This window comes from Pelobates fuscus, chromosome 1 (assembly GCF_036172605.1).
Source record: "Pelobates fuscus isolate aPelFus1 chromosome 1, aPelFus1.pri, whole genome shotgun sequence".
NCBI lineage: Eukaryota > Metazoa > Chordata > Amphibia > Anura > Pelobatidae > Pelobates > Pelobates fuscus.
The window spans coordinates 242,562,110-242,583,002 of NC_086317.1; the positions used below are offsets into that span (position 1 = coordinate 242,562,110).

Below are 20,893 nucleotides of genomic sequence, written 5' to 3' on the forward strand. Positions count from 1 at the left end.
ACATTCAAGTGACCTATGTCCTCTGGGCCTGAGGACCATAACTTGGCGGGCACCTGTGTTTTTAATTCCTCTGGGAAATTGGACCTTAATTCTGCTGCTTCCTCACGGGGCTTTTCTAAATGCAGCATCAGAGGCAAGGAGCACAGGGCTGAGGTGTCTGATACAGATAGAGGTGTGAACATTTCTACTTGCCCGTCTGGGGTGAAGGTGATGGATGCTTGCAGGCGTGAGAGGACATCAGCACCTAACAGGTTAATTGGGCATGTGGAGGATACTACAAAGCGAGCAAGCAGGCTAGAACCAACTCGTAGTGGAGTTGTTAGAGGGCTATGTCTCGGCTGGCCATCCACTCCAACACAAGAAACATCAATATTGGACAGGAAGGATGGGTCTGGCAGGTCTTGTTCTCGCAGAACACTACGGGCTGCACCTGTGTCAACTAGAAATGTGGTAGGGTGGCCTTCAATGGGCAAAGTCACTGTGGCAAGTGGCCCCCCTTTATCCCCTGTAGACACTGCCATGACAGGGGTCACAGACACAGGCTTGCCAATTTCCTATTCATCGGGTTCCTCAACTATTGGAACCCCTTTTTCGGCCTTAGTGACCGGGGCAGGTCTGGATGGCTTTCTTATCTCTCTTTTGGGTTCCGGGCAATCACTTTTAAAATGACCTTTAGCTTTGCAATTAAAGCAGAAGCCATCCTCTGGTCTGGTGCCCCTGGGAACAGGGATACTGTGTGATACCATAAGAGGAGCAGAGCTTGGCCTTCTGGGGGTCTGGGCAGATTCTAGGCCCCTAGCGACTAAAAGCAGGGTATCCAGGGGAACAACCTTATATTCAGGGCGTGCAGCAATAATTCCCTTGCGTATAGAGTCTTTAACGCCTTGGACAAACGCACCTGACAGCATTTGTGAATGAATTTTGTCAGTAAGATCAAACCCCAAATCTGTGAACATTTGATACAGTCTTGCATGAAACCTTTCCACTGATTCTCCTTTTTCTTGAATAACATCAGTAAGGCCAGCAGCCTGATCTGCAAGTTTGTCCTTAGCCCATTCTCTTAATTGGGTGCAAAAGGTTACCCCGGAGGGGTAATCAACATCACTGGAAAGCAGATCTGTACTGAGGTGACGGGCCATGCTTGGCCAATAGGCATCCCCTGCTTTAATAGCACAAATGCTGAGTAGATCACGCCATGCGGCGGAATAAGTCTTTTGAATTTGAACTATCCCTCGGTAAAAAGGCATAGGCTGTTTTTCTGGGTCAGGGAGCGATTTCATTAATGCACTGGCTTGAGTGGGGTTAAAAGCAACATACTTAGGAGGGGCCCGTTCTCCCGACCCTTGTGTCCAAAGGGATCATCGATAGAACGATGAGTTGAGGCTCCTGCAGCGGCTCCTGCAGCCTCCAACGAGTCCTGGGATAACCTATCCTCTTCTCCCTCATCTAATTCTATGATCTGAGCTCTCTTACGGGCAGGGCCCGAGTAAGGTGACAGGACCGGGGGATGAGAGGGGGTCCCAGATGCATGGGTGGCTAGCGGATCATAACCAGATAGGTAGTCACCGGGAATTACCGGCATCAGGGCTGTACTGGGGGCCGCCATATTGGTGGCCGGAAAAGGTACTGCATTAGGGTTAAGGGAAGAAGTGGCGGCCATGTTGGGTGTGGGCACATCCGGGGCAGACTGTGCCGGACTGGGCATGACCGGAATCTGGGGAGTGGCTTGGGGAAGGGGTAGTGGATATCCGGGATAGGGCAGGGTCATGGGATATGGGAAGGGGTAGGGCCAGGCTGGGGAGGGGAAGGAGGTGGGGTATTGGACTGGGGTGGAGATGGGAGGGGACGGAGAGGGATTGGTAGGGGTGGGTGTAGAGGGAGGAGCCGGGGCAAGGGTGGAAGAGGTGGTTAGCTGGGCGGATGAAGAGGGGAGGGGATCATTAACGGAGAGAGAGTGTAGGGAAGGAATGGCAGATGAAATGTTAGGGAGAGGTACAGCAGGTAGCGTAGGGATGGATGAGGATGATGGGAATGTTAGAGACGGGGAGGGGGAAAAGAAAGATCCGTCAGAATTCAGGACCGGGCAGACAGGGGAGGTGACGGGATGGGTGTTAGGAGGATTGGGAGTGGGGAACATAGTCAGCTGGCTATCACCTACTGCTGACTGAACCTTGGGGATAGACGTCCCCTGGGCGCCACTTTGGGGCGCTGGCTGAGGGTAGACCCCAGCAACACAATTCTGATGATACACAAACAATTTCACACCTTTGTGATTTATCTCTTCCTCAACCCAACCTTCTAACTGAATAGCCTTCGCTACTCTATACCATGCTTCAGCAGTCTTTAATAAACCATTATCTGTAAGCTTGCCTTTCATTTCTGCCAGTAACTTGCGCCAACTTTCTGGTTGCAATCTTCCACCCGTTGGTACAGTAATTTTACATACTTTTGCAATCTTTTCAACACCTTTAACCATCTCCTCACCCTCTCTGTTTTCTACCAAATCACATGCTAACCAGCCCTTATTGGGCTTGCTTAAATCCTGCCCCATAATCCCTTTACCCCTATACCAGCGTCCTAGATATAGAGAGAGAGAAGGAAAACGGAACAAGAACGTCTACAATGCTCGACTGCCACCCGAGAACCGTGGGACCTTCTCAGGTGCGTCTTCCCAAAACGTAGACTAGTCACTGAATCCGCCTACCCGGGGTGGTAGACACGGATTGGAGCGAGGTGAGAAGTGTGTGACCAATCACTTCTCCTTCAAGAGGAATGGGAGTGGATAGTATAATAATATAGGAAGTACAGAAAAGATGAAAGGCAAGGAAAATCCTTAGAGACAGACACAGGAGTTCATGAGACAAACAAGACAACAATACAGTTGAAATACAGTGCATGCATCACAATTCAAATGAAATCAACAGTAATTCCTTTCCTTTACTCGTGTGCTTACTCCAAAGTCACCTCCCTCAATCCCGTAGTATCTTACTACCAACGGCCAAGGATAACAGCTAACACCGGTCCGAAATCCATATGCCTCCCTCGTCACAGCAGCCCACTCGTAGTGTCTGCGCTACCCTCACCCTTGTAGTGCCCCTATAAAGACCCACTTTATAAGTCCCACTACTCCGTGGTGATGAAGACAGCAATGCCTGCCCGAATTCACACACCACAAAATAAAAATTGGAAGGGCTCCAGCTCAGCGCTCAAAGCTGGAGGGTACCACCACTCTGCAAGCAGAGTAACGTGCACAGAGAAGCTAGCTAGGCTATCAAAGTGACACAAGAAGGATCCCCAGGAAACTATGAGTCTACACAATCTCCACAGATCCAACACACCTCTTTTTCCCTACAGCCCCAGCCACGAGGCTCCTAAAAGAGTTAAACAGGAAAAGATGACCCCCAGGAACACATCCACAGGTCAACCCCCCTTTTTCCCTACAACCACAGCACCGTGGTTCCTAAAAGGGGTAAAACAGGCAACAGAAGACCCAGGCAAATCCCCTCAGGTCCACCCCCCTTTATCCCAAAAGAGGTAAAATACAAACAGACAGACACACTGAAGACCCAGGCAAGTCCCCTCAGGTCCACCCCCCTTTATCTCAAAATGGGGAAACAGGCAAACAATTCAAACACACCCAGGCAACAGATAGACTAAAATGCAGGTAAACAAGTGAGTAACGAGGCACCGGGCAAGATATTACCTGTCTTTGATGTCCTCCCGGGAAGCAGTCACAGACACGTGGACGGGTCAATCAAAGGGGCCGGAACATACCGGTGGCTCTGCAGAAGTCTCTACCGTGTACCTGGAGGTGATCAATCTCCTTTCCTTCCCCCCGGATTCCTCCGTCCACCCTGGTCTTCCTTAGGACGGCTCACCGGCCGGACATAGCCCGATGCCCCACGTTGGGCGCCAAGTTGTTATGGTACTTTTTAAAAGTAAACCAAAATGTTTAAATGTCTATCTGTTCCTGTCCAAATCAATAAAATTAAATTGCGTATATACGCTGAAGTAATTAAGTCTGACACACAAGGTTCAGGTTAAAATAACTTCGAGAAAGTTTATTGGCAAGTGAAGAAAAAGCGGGCGCGCAGGCCCTTTTAAGAGGCATTTTGCGTCATCATTGATTATTAGAATATCAGCAAATAAACATCATCAATTGGATTAATTGTTAAGTGTCGGTGTTAGTGTCTTACCTATTGGTTCAAAAAATTAAGAGGTTAGTCCCGTGTCCACCCACCAGAGGTGGGATTATTCTGGACACGGGTGGGGACAAGGGGGTCCTAAGCGTCATTTTACACGGTCAATGATATCAGGCTTCATGTCCAGGTGCAAGGTCTCTTATGAATAGAACATTTCATTACTACTGTGTTCTGTGGCCTTCAAACTATACTATCTTACAAGTTCTAAGGAGTAGCCAGCAAGTCTTAAGGAGTAGCCAGCACCTCCTGGTACTTGTCCTTGCAGGAAAACACAGTCTTTGTCTACTGTACTAATTGGGTTGAGAAGTTCAATCACGTAATGTAGTTTTAAAATGAACAAGTTAAGTCATGAGGACAAAATGGAGGATTGAAGAAGTCAGGTTAGGAGGACAAAATGGAGGATTGAGGAAGTCAGGTTAGGAGGACAAAATGGAGGATCATCACAGTATAAAGTTAAAATGGAGTTAGTACAATAATTCAGTACAAGTACAATAAAGATTTTTAATAATCCCACATCAATATCTTGCGAGCTGAGGGGGGGTCCGTGTGCGGCTTTGGCGCTGTTATTCGGACTCTGTGTGTCCGCTTCGGGCATGCAGTGCCCCCCCTGTCGCTTCCTCCGTTTGGTTGTGATGCCGCTTACCCGCACCTGTGGCGTCATTGCCTTGCTCAGGCACTCTGTCTGCCAACGCTGGGGCACACGTTGGCGCGGTAACCCCGTGGCCGGCAGCAGAACATGAGGTACGTTTCACGCCTCTAGTCGCTCCCAGAATTTCTGGCAGATCGCATTGAATTTAGTTTCGAAGGCTGCTGCCCACTCATCAGCGGTCTGTAGCTTTGCGTTGTCGGCCTCCCAGTCGGCCATCTTTAATGGGCCTCGTGTGATCGGTTGGTCGGAGGTGTGCTGAAAGATGTCCCAGAGGTGAGTGGTCTCCTTGGGCTGGCGGACCGGGATAACCCCCACCGGTCCAGAGGCGGGGGGAGAGCGGCCGTCTCTCCCACGTCCGCCTTTTGAGTAGGCCTCAGGTGCTTGTCTGGTGAAAACTGCCAGTTTTGAAGTGTGAGGAGTCTCATTTTGCTCTGTGCAATTCCCTCATTCGATTGCATGCCTTTGGGGCACGATTTGTTGCCGTTTGGGCCTTGGTTTTTTTGCAGTTCAGTGCAGGAGCTCCTGAGGTAGTCAGCCACTCAGTTCTGCGGTCAGTCTCCGCCCCCGACAGTACTTTTTACCTACTAGCAGCATTGAATGCTTTGGTCTATAGCCTTTGTTGGGCTACATATATTTTAAAGTAACACTCCAACCTCCATTAGCACTACAGAGCACTGTAGTTATTGTTCCAGGAGTGCCATGGCCCGTCTTGCAGTGTAAATAGTCCAACAATTTTCTAACAGTTTGACTTCATTCCTGGGGTCCACCACAAGAGTCAGGAGAGTCACTGCATCCAGCAGCATGCACATTTACAAATTATCATTCACTTAGGTTTTGTAAGCAAACCATAATAATCAATACTTTTTGCCTAGAAGAATGTGATGTCCGTCAGGATGCCGCACAGGAGTGCAAAGGGGCAGGGGAAAGCCATCTCTGTTACTGCACTATGCATAAACTGCCTACTGCTCCACTAATAACGCTGGTATGGCTGCAGACCTTCATTCTCCTTTCACTACAAACTGCTTTATAAAAGGCGCCATTTAAAGTAGATGGTTACCAAGCCTTTTCCATTTTACACTGCAGTGAGTGATATTGCCAAAGGTCACGTTACGTTTATTGCTGGTTGTAATCCAGTGATGATCTGATAAACCATGTGAATAAAGTGAGTCCTGTTTGTCATTGTTGTTTGTTGTATATTTCAATTGTCCCTTATCACTGTACCATAGGAAAAGAGATCACATTATTAATGCAGACTCTGAACACACTCAGTACCCCAGAAGAAAAGCTGACTGCCTTGTGTAAGAAATATGCAGAGTTGGTAAGTAGAATAAGGAGTTTTTGTCCTTTCGCAAAGCAAAGATACAAGTTTACCGTAGACCGTACCCTTGGATTTGCACTGTGGCTTATCATGCTTCTATGTGTTTCCCAAAGTTGGAAGAGCATAGGACATCCCAAAAACAGATGAGGATTCTGCAGAAAAAGCAAACTCAACTTATCCAGGAAAAGGATCAGCTTCGTAATGAGCACAGCAAGGCTATTTTGGCTCGCAGTAAGCTGGAAAGCCTGTGTAGAGAGCTGCAGAGGCATAATCGCACCCTTAAGGTAAGTAAAGCTATAAACAAAGCGTTTATACTGTCCAACATGGTGCAATTTAACTGTACACCTATTCCTCCAAGCATGTAACATGTTGTCCTAAAGCTTAGTATAATAGATGAGCAGTTTAATAAATATACTGAAGCAGGGCAGCCAAAATGAGAACACTTTGGAGGTAATGACAGTGACAAGAATAACTGAAAGCAGTAGAGGTGTTGCTAATTTAGTACATGTGTAGATTAGCACACATCTTCACTTACTGTTGCTAGCTGCGGGGAGCATCCCACATAAACGTGCATTATATAGTACGATGTATGCACAAGCGAGGTACTAAAATAGGCAACTATTGATGAGACACACATTGGTATGTGAGAACACACAAGATTGTGCCCAGTGCTCTCAAACACAATTCCAAATGGTGATTACAGGTATAAGCATGCATACATATTCAATGCCTTATTAGTGGCAAAACTAGATGCAAGTAATGGGCTGCTCATATAAGTCATATAAATCTACCATGCCCTCATGGTAAATTGCCACACATTTGTCTTTCACATGTGGCTTACGTGGTTTCTAACAGTACTGACAATCTTCATGAATTCAATTTTTTTTTTTGGGGGGGGGGTAATTTTCCTTATCTGCAGAATAAATGGGTTATATGGACATGCTCATGTTATCTGTACTCAAATAGCACACTTTCCCTTTATTCCCAACTCCCCCAGGAGGAAGGTGTACAGCGGGCGCGTGAGGAGGAAGAGAAACGCAAGGAGGTAACATCCCACTTCCAAGTGACACTGAATGACATCCAGACACAGATGGAGCAGCACAATGAACGCAATGCCAAACTGCGTCAAGAGAATGTGGAACTGGCAGACAGACTGAAGAAACTGATTGAACAATATGAGCTCAGAGAGGAGGTGAAATTAACAATTTTCATTGGCTACCAAAAGTAATAATTTATTTTCTATTGAAAAAAACTAGTCACATTAAAGCAAAAGAGGTGGACCAATTGACCTGAGAGCACAGTCAGTATATTTGTTTCCAGAAAATGGATATGAACAGAAAGAGGAAAAAATAGAGATTTTAGAGCTAATTTAAAATTGAACTTTACAGGTCTGTTGTAGTACATTTCCTTATTTTGTTACTTGTTTTATGTTTTTCTCAAAACATAACTGTTAATAAAATATTTAGCATTAACACGTTTTCATTTATAAACATTTGAATAAAAACGTATAGGCATTTTTAAATTTTGTGCATTGATTGAGATTGGAAATATTTTATTGATTGAGAATAAAAAAAGAAAATAACATTTATAGAACATAAAAATATTTAAAACGTGTATATATTAAAAAATATATATATTTATTTATTTGTGATGCATTTTATTTTTAAGTCGTAATACTTTTCAAACACCTATAACTAGAAACTGTATAAAGATGACCTGTCCAAAGAAGGATTTACTAATACATAAGGTGTACAATAACCAGAGGGTACGTTGAGGTAATGGCGCCTGAAAAAAGGGCATGTAAGTCTGGCATGTGTGTATACACGGCTGACAGGCAGGTTGCTCATGTGCAGAGTGCTGTCCAAGTACACTGAGTGAACATGTCTAATTGTGTGCTCTTGCTGTACTTATGGGGTGCATTTTCCTGGTGTCCCCAGGGAACAACTACAAAATGGTGGAAAACTGGTAAATGTTGTATACAGCATAAAATAAAGTATCAAATAGTGGTACACTAACTGAAATATACAAAATAAGAAATTATATTTACCTTGTACTAAGGGTGTGCAAGTGGAGATAGATACTGCACTAGTACATTATTACCTATGGCCATATGATTACTTCCTGCCGTATTAGAACCAGCTCTCACCATTACTACCGTTCTCTGAGATTCCTTCCCCCTTATCTGCGATTTCTTATTTTGTCCATTTTAGTTAGTGTATCTGAGGCACAACTCAATAAAGCCTGATTAGATACACATTTACTGATTTTAGTCTTAGCCCTCCCTTAGCTAACCCTGTACATTATTTGACACTTTATTTTATGCTCTATACAACATTTACCAGTTTTTGGAACCTAGTGTTCCACCATTTTGTAGTTGTCTAATCTACAGGGTTCATGCCCAGGATAGACTGGTACTATCCTCTCTGATTCTTTTTCACCGGACCTGCTGGTCGAGTGAAAAAGCTGTTTAGTTCACCAGGAAGCAAACCCGGAAGACATTAAAGGAACCCCAAGCTGGGACTGTGCAGTAAATCCTTGACTGTAAAGTAGTTTAGTAAAAGAACAGTTTGTAGTTGGTGAAGTGTACTCAGGTGGTTGTAGTGCAGCAACACTTATTTTGTGTTCTACAGACAACGGAATTCTTTATTTTTATTGTTCCATTACTTTAGTCTTACGTTCAATTTTTCTTTGCCCCCCCAGCGGATTGATAAAGTGTTCAAACACAAAGACCTGCAGCAGCAGTTGGTTGATGCCAAGCTACAGCAAGCTCAGGAAATGATGAAGGAAGTTGAAGAGCGACATCAGAGAGAAAAGGACTTTGTAAGTCACCTTAAGACTGTTTATTTACCCTTCCATGACCAAATGCTACACTCTGGACGTCATCATAGATTGGTTATAAGCATGCTATATCCGCATGTAGTACACAGTTTGTTTATTATTGTTCGTTTTATAAAGCCTTGCAATTGTTAATTGATTAGTTGTTATAATACGATCCTTTTAATAAAAGATTATGATGGCATAGACTATCATTGGTCCATAAATATATTCCCATGTTTTTGGTGTTATGTGAATCCATAAATTGCACAAACACTGCACATCCAGATCCCACTTCAAAAAGCAGAAGTGGTCATGGTGGTTGGCGTAACCCTTTAATTCTTTAGGAAACGATGATCCTCTCAATGTAGAACAAACTAAATATATTTTGGCATGTAGCAGTCTATTTTGGTCTATATCATGTGGTCTGCAGTCCACATTTATAAAAGCCGAAAAGGACAGGGGTAAAACTTAGCCATTGTGAAGTTGAAATTCAGCCCTGATATGCCATGGACCCAACACTGTCTGTAAAGATATCCAGTGTTGTCTGAAAGCAGCAGCATATTGTAACAGTGGGCACACAGAGGCAGGGTGACTGTGTATTCTATTGCAATCTTTTTTTCAAGTGCTCTTACAGGAGAAGTTTGCATTAGTGAGTAGATACTTTAGGCCTGGCTAGTAGCTAGTGATAATGAGTTTGAATACTGGTAAACACACTCAACAGAAAAAACAGGGGATCACAATTAAACTTGGTGCCCTAGCATACTGGATTAGCTGCCTTCCAAGATGTCTATCAATAAGTGATATTTAGAGCAAATATCACACTTGCATTTGGGGGCTCACACTGTAAAAATTATTTCCAGGCTGAGGGTTACTACAGGTTTCATCCTTAAAATACAACTATAAAATCCAAATTAAATAAATTGTGTGGTTGATAGGGCATGTCCTATTAAAATTTCTTTATTGCAATTAGGATTCTTTTGTTGCAATTAGGATTGAAAGTAGACTAGGTATCTACAAATCTTGGGTAAGCAGTAGAATGTATATTTCTATTCTTACTGGATTTTTAATTTGGTTTGTGTCCATTGTACATTTAATTCAAACCTCTGCATCTTCTCCATATAGTAATGTACACATCCATGTGTGTATATTCTTGGGTTGGAGACAGATTTTTGGGAGAGTTATAGATTGTATCTATATGCTGCTAGAATAGATAAATGAGCAGCTTACATGCAATTTGACTAGAATGTACAGATGAAATGTTACCCTTTTCAAACTCCAAAAAAGTCATTTTTGTAAGTTTAAGAACTCAAGCTTATTTTTTCTATATGGATTAATCGCTTGTGTTATGTAGGCAAACTGGTTGTGTAGACGTAGCTCTTTAAAGTTCATTTTGCCATTTTACCTCTTTTTCAATAACTTTTACTACCTAGTTATTGAAAGAAGCAGTGGAATCTCAGCGTATGTGTGAACTAATGAAGCAACAGGAAACCCACCTTAAGCAACAGGTAAGACTGTTTTTAATGATTGTATATCTGTGAAAACCTCCAAGATTTAAAGGGACACTATACTCAATAATACAACTACTGCTTCTTGTATTTGTTCTGGTGAGTATAATCCTTCCCGGCTTTTTGCAGTAACACTGTTTGTTTCAGAGAAAATGCAGTGTTTACATTACAGCCTAAGATACCTCCACTGGCCACTCCTCAGATGGTTGCCATTCAGTGTCTCCACCCTCTGCATTGATTCCATGCATCTCTATGATGGGATGCTGATAGGCCAGGGCTGTGTTTGGTTTGGGCAGCTTCTGCCCCTGAACTACCTCCTTGGCCAGTCTCAGCCACTCCAATGCTGTCCTGTGGGAAAGAATTGTGATTGGCTAAGATCCCCACTCCTGAAGATGTCAGCCAAGCAGGCAGATCAGGGGCAGAGCCAGCAGAAGCAGACTGAAATGAAGGTAAGATGTTGCTATATCTAGGGGGGTAGATAGTGTTTTTAACACTATAGTGTCAAGAATACATGTTTGTGTTCCTTTAAAGTGGTAAAATATCCTGCAGCGGTGCTTTCAGCAGTGTAAAAGTCATTTTTCTTTTCTTTTTTTCCTTGTTAAATCTTTTATTGTGTTTATAGACAAGGCTACATTGCCGCCTTTTAATAAGAATCTTCCCTGAATCTTCTGTGTCTAAAGATGGTACAAGATGGCTTTCTAAATGGATTTTAACATCATATCACATTGTCTCCCTTCAGTTGGCACTATACACAGAAAAATTTGAGGAGTTTCAGAACACGCTATCTAAGAGCAACGAAGTCTTTACAACCTTCAAACAAGAGATGGAGAAGGTAGGAAACATGGTATACAGAGCCTGGTGTTAAAACATTAAACTTTTCATGTTTTTAATAACCGGGGGAAACTAACATGCTTTGTGTGGAATCACAGATACTCTAATTTCACTACGAATTACTTCTAAATAGACCCTTCATCCATCCTCCCTTTTCATTTTAATGCAGATGACAAAGAAGATCAAGAAATTAGAGAAGGAAACAACTATGTACCGATCTAGATGGGAGAGCAGTAACAAGGCTTTGCTAGTGATGGCTGAAGAGGTGAGAGAAACTTGTTTAACTGAAATGAGTGGATGTGTGGTATGCTGTATGCTTTATCATTCTGTTCTGAATCAGCAAATTTGCGGATATCACCAAATTGGAGTAACAAAACTACACAGACTTTTTACATTTTTTTTATTTAAAGGGACACTATAGTCAGCCAGACCACTTCAGCCCAATGAAATGGTCTGGGTGCCAGGTCCCTTAGGTTTTAACCCTTCAGATATAAACATAGCAGTTTCAGAGGTTAATCCAGGGTTAATCCATCCTCTAGTGGCTGTCTCCCTGACAGCCACTAGAGGTGCTTCTGCGACGCTGGATGCGAAAATCGCATCCAGCATGCAGAACGTCCATAGGAAAGCATTGAGAAATGCTTTCCTATGGACTGTTTGAATGTGCGCGCGGCTCTTGCTGTGCATTCCGCTCCACTCGGGAGCTGACGTCAGCGGGGGAGGAGAGCTCACCAGCGCCGAGGTAACCCGGCAATGGATTAATGTAAGTAACTGAAGGGGTTTTAACCCCTTCAGCGCCTCGGGAGGGGGGCCCTGAGGGTGCGGGGGTCCTAAGGATGCTATAGTGTCAGGAAAACGAGTTTGTTTTCCTGACACTATAGTGATCCTTTAAAGGAACCCCTCATCCCCTCAAAAAATATATATATATTTTCACCTGTGTGACCTGCCATTTTTAATAGCCGTGGGTCAGAATCTCATCTGAACAAAAATTGTCCTCACTTGCCCAGGTGCTCTTGTTACGTCTAGTGTTACGTATCAATAACCTGCAGCCTATGTAAATGTAATCTTAAAGATCTCAGAAGATATGGAGCAGCTCTTGAATGTCTCTTCAGTGCAACTGCTCCATATCTTCTGAGATTATCATTAGTGATGGTCTTGGTCCAACCATAAGACACATGCGTTGCCATCTCTGCGGTCTGCCAATGTGATGTTGAAGACCGGCAAAAATCTATAACTCATATTAACTTTTATTTTTTTAACAACATGCTCTTTTAAAATGAATTATTTTATGTTCTTTTCAATTTATATTAATCTAGCAAATTTTGTATTGTAATCTAATTACGACCAGGCAAAACTAGTCAAACGTTGTAAAGGAAGAGAAATAGAAACAATGTTTAATTCCTCCTCTTCTCTGTATACTTTCAGTATGCTAACTGCAGGGTACAAAGGGTGTGAATTTCTTTATTTAATTTTTCATTTTATTTTAACACCTCACATATACTTATTTAGTTACATATAGGAATAAATAATAGTATTAAAAATCCTGGAAATGGCAGTTTTATTTTTAAAATAAAGTGTTTGTGTTGCATAGAATGTCCCTTTAACCCCTTAAGGACCAACATTCTGGAATAAAAGGGAATCATGACATGTCACACATGTCATGTGTCCTTAAGGGGTTAAAGAGATGTTATAAGTTATGATGGGTTCACTTTAAAGTGGCTCTGTCACAATAATATGAATATTACGTTTTTCCTAAAGTTAGAGTCCTTATAACAACTCATACTGATTATGTAATAATAAATCATAAAAAAGATAATGTACATTCTTCGCACTAAAACAAGTTTAGCTTAATGAAACCGGTTTGGTGTGTAGAACATGCCCTGCAGTCTCATTACTCTGCTGTTTAGTGTTAATCGTTTTGTTGATGTAATGCTAGTCACACATACTTTGGCTGTGACTCACACATCCACCGTGGGAAAAGGATTTATTTTCAAACTGATCTTACAGCAGAGTTGGTTTCCTTTAGGAAGTTCTTGTTTCCTGCATTTCTAAATGTATCACTGTATTAAAAAGGGATTTTTTTTTTCCAAAATGAGACCTCTTTGTTAGGATGTGTTTAGGGAGGCTATGTGAACCCAGTCATGGGAGGTGTGCATTTTCTGCAAAAACATGCATCAGACATTATGTAAAAAGTCCTCAGTCCGATGCATTCTTATTAGATGTCTGGACTGTCTCTCTAAGCATGCAATACTTTTAAATTGTGAAATAGCAAATGTGTTTACTGCCAATACATTTAACCTAGAACAAAGTAAAGCTAGTTAAAACCTGGATTGTACAGTAATATAATACCTTCCTGGAAGACACAGGGTAGTGAGAGGAGACACTATAGGATATGCAGATAAAGTGCAATACAGAGGATAAGACAAATAAAATGCAATGAGCAAAATATAAAAATCCATAGATAAACCAAATCTCCCACTACAACTGGTAAGATGTATGAGGTCCCCACCTGAGGCTAAATAAACATGGATAAAATAGCAAAGGAATAGGAGATAGGTGGTATATAGAATGCACAGTAATTAATTGACTCTCTCACAAACTACCTCAGAGTGGAGATCTTTGGACATTTTAATACTGCCAATCCCGTTTTCTTACTATTCAGTCATTTTTATGAGTTGTTAAATCACTGTTGCACTTTGAACATACAGACAATTCGTGGATATTCCCATTTTTTCTTTCTAAACTGTCAGTATTCTATTATACCACCTATCTCCTTTTCCTGGTTGCTTCAATAGCAGAGTTCTTTGCTATTGTATCCATGTTTAACCTAGAATAGCCTTCTAGGCACTGATCTAGGTACATTATGAAAATTAGTTGAGTAATGCCTATAATGTAGTTTCTTAATGAAGTGCGCAAATAAGCCTATGGTTTTTGTCAGTAGTCTTTGAAGTTTAAAAGATCTCTGTGGTTGTTTTATATCATGTGGCAGGAATACAAATTTGAAACTGTAATAAGTCTTTCAAACATTCTTTCTTTCAGAAAACTCTACGTGACAAGGAACAAGAAGCTTTGCATGTCAAGATCCAGAAATTGGAAAAACTCTGTCGGGCTTTACAAACCGAGCGCAATGACCTGAACAAAAAGGTCCAGGGTTTGAGTGGACCTCCTGCTCCTTTACCAGAAGCCCCACCAGGGGAGTGTGTTATATGTACACCCACACCTTCTGAAGAGAATGTAGAACTGAGCAGCAGCGGGGTGTGTGGGCATAATAGTCTGCAGGCTCCAACACAATCTTCTACTCTTGCCACTTCTGCTGCAGAATGATTCAGGCTGTGATGATTGCATTCCTATCTCCTTTTATACAACCGCTTCCATTTTATACCCACCTCTACACCCTAAGATATGCACCCTATGCTTGCAAGGTTAACAGTCTTGTTCCCACACAAGAGACAGCAGACAGTTCAGGCAGGGGTACACACATGGAGGTGTAGTAACTAATAAAAGTAAAATGTGCCTGCATCATGTTACAGATTGCTCTCCTAAAGTGTTAGGTAAGACAGATATGGCTTGGCTCTTTATTAAAAGAATAATATTTTTCCAAAGTAGCAGTGCTGCTTTTAAAATTAAAGTCTGGTTTATGTGAAAGCATACAATTTTAGCTTTCGAGATTTGTTCTTTAATACTGATGCCTGCGTAAGAATAGAAGGATATAGCACTTCCAAAACAGGGAAAAGGTACCTCCACGGTTTTGAAAAGCTAGTAGGCTACATAGTTGTGTGACCATACATGTGCTTTCAAGAAAGCAAACCCAACTAATTAATTTATTTTGCATATATTGCCTTTTAAAAAAATAATTAGAACCCATAATTATCTTACTAGCAATATAGCATTTACCTACCTTTTTGGGTTATTTGGAAGTTACTGTTTTTAAAAATAGCCTTAGATTTGTAAAGTGTTTACCTCTCCTTCTGATGATCCCAAGAAAATAAGCATTCGGTTGATATTTTATGTGAATTTGGGATATTTATGCATTTTTAAAGTGTAATTTTAATTGGCACTTTGGTGTAAAAAGTGATTTACAAGACTGCACAAATAAACCCTGGCTTCAGGTACCAGTTTAAATTTGGTTAAGCCTGCAGTAAAGTCACATAAATTGTCAAATCAAGCTTGCAGAAAGGTAATTTATTATTGTAGTCCAGTTTATATGGTATGCTGCGTCTGTACTTATGGAGGAGGGGAAAAGGGAGATATCTAATAATGTGGAATTGCCTAATATAAGTGCCACCAAAGAGATTAGTCTTAAATAATTGCTGATCCCTCCTCTCTGTCCTTCTTACTTTGATTTACCTGTAAATGTAATCATCTTTACACCAGTGTGCCAGTATGCTAACCCTTTCAGGTACACTATGAGATCTGTTCTTCCCCTTTGCACACACTCTAATGTAGCAGGAGTGGACAAGACCAAACTAAAACTACAGGGTGTAGGAGTAGAACCCATTCCATTTGTGTGCTCCTTTCCATCACCTACAATGCCTGGCTTATTTCACATTTGTAACCAAATCGGTGCTTTTGTTCTTTGAGGCTTTAAACTGTGTGTTTATCCTACCTCTCCTCATTGGTGAGTAATCACACTATCTGAATATGAAGGGATCCGCTATTGTATTTCAGTGGGAATCAGTAAAGACTGTTTAAAAAAATAAAATAAAAATAATTAACAATTGCATAGTACACAATGCATTGCACATTGCTCTTGTCTATCTTGCCCCATAAACACCATGCAGAGCACTATGCTGTAGGACTGATCAGCATGTAGGGATTAGCCAAACATTGTCATACTCTTTCTAGTTGCTGACCGATTATATTTGTTATTTAGAGCTGAATGTAAACTCCAGTTCTTCATTCTTTTGTTCTGTATATTGGTATACAAATAGTGTACAAATCAGTACATCTAATACCTGGTGCATTTTGGCAGTATCATCTTCAGTACTGATGTATATTGCAGTGTTATTTCTGGGGGTCTATTACAAAATGCTGCTGTAAGTGCTCATGCAGCACTTTGCTCTGTATGGTGTGTGTACACTGCTCTGAAACAAAATGCATATATAGCCGCGTGTATTTTTTTGTTTTTGTTTTTGTTTTATCCTTGTTTCAAAGGATTTTTACCCTGCAATGATTGTATCTTAAACTCATTTGGGTGAATTTCAAAGCCCTTACCACTATTTCAACATTTATGTTATATAAGCCAACATTTCTTCAGTTAGTAATAAATAAAGCAGAATTGGGTGTACGTTTTGCACTATATGAACATTAATCTGACCAGTGTCTGGCAGCAAAGTCTATTCATGGTAAGTTTCCTAAAGGTTTAAGAGAAATGGTTTCCTCTTCTAGTAGTGGCCTGTTCTTCTGCTGAACTGTTTGAGAGGACACAGCACTGCTCAAAATACAAAAACATAAAAAGCTATTCCCCTAAACGAAAACTTGCATGCATTTAATTAGGCATTTTTGAAGTGTAGTATATCTAAAAAGAGCTTACAAAAGCTGCAGAACTCTTGTTAGCAGCCTTGGCAAGTGTTCATTTTCTTCTTCAGTCCAGAATTTTCATGGCTGTCCAATCACATACTTCTCAATGCAGCTGTATGTAAAGTTGTGTAAGGCAGGTAATTGCCTGCCTCTTGAGACCGGTTGTCTGCTTGAAAGCCAGGGGGTGTAATCAGGTTAATTTATTAAAGTGCCATTTTTTTTATGAAATTGACACTTTGGAAAATGCAAAATAGAGGACACATTCTTCACAGAAGAGCATTTCAGCAAGCTGAAGTGCTCGGTGTCCAGAGTGTCCCTTTAATTGTAAAGGAAGAGAGGGAGGGTGGGTGCTTTGACTTTGTTTCTTTGAAAGGACAGATACAACACTTTGAAACGTCAGACCTTTTAAAAGTTAAGATCCTCCCTTCATTCATCCCTCCTCATAAAACAAGGAGATATCCAAATAGTCCACACTTTCTGCCTGTCTTTCAGCATAGATAAGGGGAAATGATTTAGCAATAACAAATATGTTAAGACACCAGGCCAATAGAAGGAAGACTTCAGTTCTTTTGCAACAGATGGGTAAGTTTAATAGAAATCCCCTGGGTCTTGTCAGCTATAAATAGATTAGTAATGTATCCTTGGAAATCTGTGCTCCCATCTACTTTCTTCTAGTTTGTCACATTGTGTCAAGTGATATTGGTTTTCTTGTTCCTACCTGCAATAGATAGATTTCCAAGATGGTATTGTGTTTGACAGTATTCTCTGTCCTTATTTGCCTCTACTTTTCAAATCTGGGTCTATGGCTTGTTCACTGTTCAAACCTGGGTCTATGGCTTGTTCACTGTTCAAAGCTGGTTCTACGGCTTATCTGGAAAGTGAAGGTGCCATATGCAAGTTATAGAAGAACTTAAAATAAGTTTTGAATAGAACCTATGCAGTCTGATATTCAGATTCTACAGCAATACTCTCATCCCCTCTGCCTTTAATGAGTTTCATCCTCTCTCCATGTTTATGCATTTCCCATATACCTGTCATCTCTGTGACTTCACAGTCCCCTTATGAGTTTAACTACCTTGATTTATCTGTTAGTTGCCACCTCAATGCATTACCTATATCTCACAATATTTGCCAATAGTGCCGAGTGATAACATCCTGGTACCCAAGTTTGCATTGTCTTTTGGATCAACAGCAAAAGACAAATGTGAGGAAGGCTGAACTCGATGGACGCCAGTCTCTTTTCAGCTATGTAACTATATGTAATTGTAAACATCTCGAGTGCGACAGCAGGGGTCATCAGATTAGAGGAATATTCTCTGGATTCATCAGGGTGATAGTCTCACATCCTGCTGCCTGCATAACTTTTGATTAAAGAGCAGACTCCTGCCAGATATAACTCAAGCACACTGAAATTGTTGTGCAGCAATGAAGGTTAAACATTGGGGTCCCATGGTCCAGAAGCCAGACTAAAATCAGTATGAGTCATGTGGACGCGTGTATCTTCCGATTATTAGGAGATGAACCACCTATCTTTCCTTCCTTTCTACAATATCTTCTCCAGAATACTTATGGCCAATAGAGGCTGGATTAACCCCAAATGTAAACATAGCCATTTCTCTGAAATGGCTATGTTTGCATCTGAAGTGTTAAAACCTGAGGGACCTGGCACCCAGACCACTTCATTGAGCTGAAGTGGTCTGGGTGACTATAGTGTCCCTTTAATTTTTAGCGACAAAAATAGAATTCTTAAAGGGACACTATAGTCACCAGAACCACAACAGCTTAATATACACCCTGTTCCAAATTATTAGGCAAATTCTATTTAAGTGTCACAAAGATTAAATATTTTGTTTTTCAGTTGGATGGCATTGTGTCTCAGGGCTCTTTTGATCACTTCAAACAATCTCGGACACCTGTGATAACTAAATTGCCAGGTGAGCCCAATTTAAGGAAAAACTACTAAAGGAGGGTGTTCCACATTATTAAGCAGAGCACCATTTTCATGCAATATGGGGAAGAAAAAGGATCTCTCTACTGCCGAAAAAAGTGAAATAGTTCAATTCCTTGGACGAGGTATGAAAACATTAGATATTTCATGAAAACTTAAGCGTGATCATCGCACTATTAAGAGATTTGTGGCTGATTCAGAGCACAGACGAGTTTGTGCAGATAAAGGCACGTTGAGGAAGATTTCTGCCAGATCCATGCATCGGATCAAGAGAGCAGCTGCTAAAATACCATTACATAGCAGCAAACAGATATTTGAAGCTGCTTGTGCCTCTGGAGTCCCACAGACATCAAATTGTAGAGTCCTCCAGAGTCTTGCAACTGTGCATAAACCTTCTATTCGGCCACCACTAACCAATGCTCACAAGCAGAAATGGCTGCATTGGGCAGAAAAATACATGAAGACTAATTTTCAAACATTCCTGTTCACTAATGAGTGCCGTGCAACCCTGGATGGTCCAGATGGATGGAGTAGTGGATGGTTGGTGGATGGCCACCCTGTTCCAACAATGCTGCGACGTCAGCAAGGCGGTGGTGGTCATGTTTTGGGCCAGAATCATGGAAAGAGAGCTGGTCAGCCCCTTTAGGGTCCCCGAAGGTGTAAAGATGACCTCTGCAAAGTATGTGGAGTTTCTGACTGACCACTTTCTTTCCTAGTAAAGAATGAAGAACTATGCTTTCCATAATAAAATCATCTTCATGCATGGCAATGCACTATCTCATGCTGCAAAGAATACCTCTGCATCAATGGCTGCTATGGGGATAAAAAGAGAGAAAGTCATGGGGTGGCTTCCATCCTCCCCTGACCTCAATCCTATTGAGAACCATTGGAGCATCCTAAAGCAAAAGATCTATGAGGGTGGGAGGCAGTTTACATCCAAACAGCAGCTCTGTGAGGCTATTCGGACATCTTGCAAACAAATTCAAGCAGAAACTGTCCAAAAACTCACAAGTTCAATGGATGCAAGACATGTGAAGCTGCTATCAAATAAGGGGTCTTATGTTAAAATGTAACGTGACCTGTTAAAATGTTGTTATAAGTTTGATTGAAATAGCTTTTGATTTCAGTAAATATGCTGCAAACACAACAAATGACAATGTTCAGTTGTTTACAACCTATAAAGTGTTTTGAAACTTACTGTGCGTAATAATTTGGAACAGTGCATTGTAAGTTTATGTTTAAAAAAAAAATACTGTTATCATTAGGAGGTTTGTTCAATAAAATTTGAATTGTACTCTTAATAGTTTTTTTTTTTAAATCTTTTTTTTTTATTGGTGTTTGAAGATGAGGAACAGGAGTAAAACAATACCGACAATATTATTAGTAGGGACCCGATATCATATAGAACATTGTCAAGTACATAGTGGGTGTAATGCCCAGTAATTAAAGCGATGTCAAGCCACTATAGTCTGGGTATTGTGAGCAAGTGCATATCAATAAACATCACGTGGTATAATACAGTATTTCCCGCCTCTTACTGGCAACATTACGTGTAGCGTACCCCTTGTGTGCACCCTATCATCGAGGACACCTCGACCTATGTGGCTGAAGAGGTGCTATGCAGCTGGGGGTTCTCGACCAGGCCAAGTGCATCCAATTTCCAAGAAGTCCTATGTGGCCACGGCAGGGCCGCCCACTGCATGCAGGCTTGGACCCGATTGTGTTGACAATGGTTATAGAATAGTATATGGGTCTGTCTGCCCCAGCTAACCTGGTATCCTGCCCTTTAGGGGTTGCGTAGGCCCATGAATCATTGGTGGGAATTGTGGTGGATGCGAGTGGGGTAGCTGTTGTGCAATCCCTCTCTGATCGCATAGAACGGTCCCGGACAAGGTGTGGGTTTAGCCCTATGAAGTGAATGTATCTTATCCAAATGCCTGTGTATATGTAAAGGTTAGAGGTGAAAGTCGTAGGTAGATTGGTAGAGAGGATAAAAGAAAGCAGTAGGTACTCTTAATAGTTGATAACATGAGAATTATGCTGATTGTTATTTACATCAATTATTTAGGTAAATGAGAAAAATATAATTTGCATAGTAATTTGGAA

At 41.5% G+C, this 20,893-nt stretch overlaps 1 protein-coding gene across 3 annotated transcripts in view; it reads left to right on the plus strand.

Moving 5' to 3' along the window:
- The window catches only part of TXLNA (taxilin alpha), a 41,708-nt gene extending 25,102 nt beyond the window's left edge, over window positions 1-16,606 (plus strand). For all 3 annotated transcript variants that reach the window (XM_063456140.1, XM_063456148.1, XM_063456157.1), the window contains exons 4-11: window positions 6,078-6,169; window positions 6,283-6,453; window positions 7,167-7,361; window positions 8,870-8,989; window positions 10,417-10,491; window positions 11,231-11,323; window positions 11,492-11,587; window positions 14,359-16,606. In XM_063456140.1, coding sequence (XP_063312210.1) covers window positions 6,078-6,169; window positions 6,283-6,453; window positions 7,167-7,361; window positions 8,870-8,989; window positions 10,417-10,491; window positions 11,231-11,323; window positions 11,492-11,587; window positions 14,359-14,643 — 1,127 coding nt within the window. In that variant the 3' untranslated portion in view covers window positions 14,644-16,606. The remainder of the gene's footprint in view (window positions 1-6,077; window positions 6,170-6,282; window positions 6,454-7,166; window positions 7,362-8,869; window positions 8,990-10,416; window positions 10,492-11,230; window positions 11,324-11,491; window positions 11,588-14,358) is intronic.
- The last annotated feature ends 4,287 nt before the right edge of the window (window positions 16,607-20,893 follow it).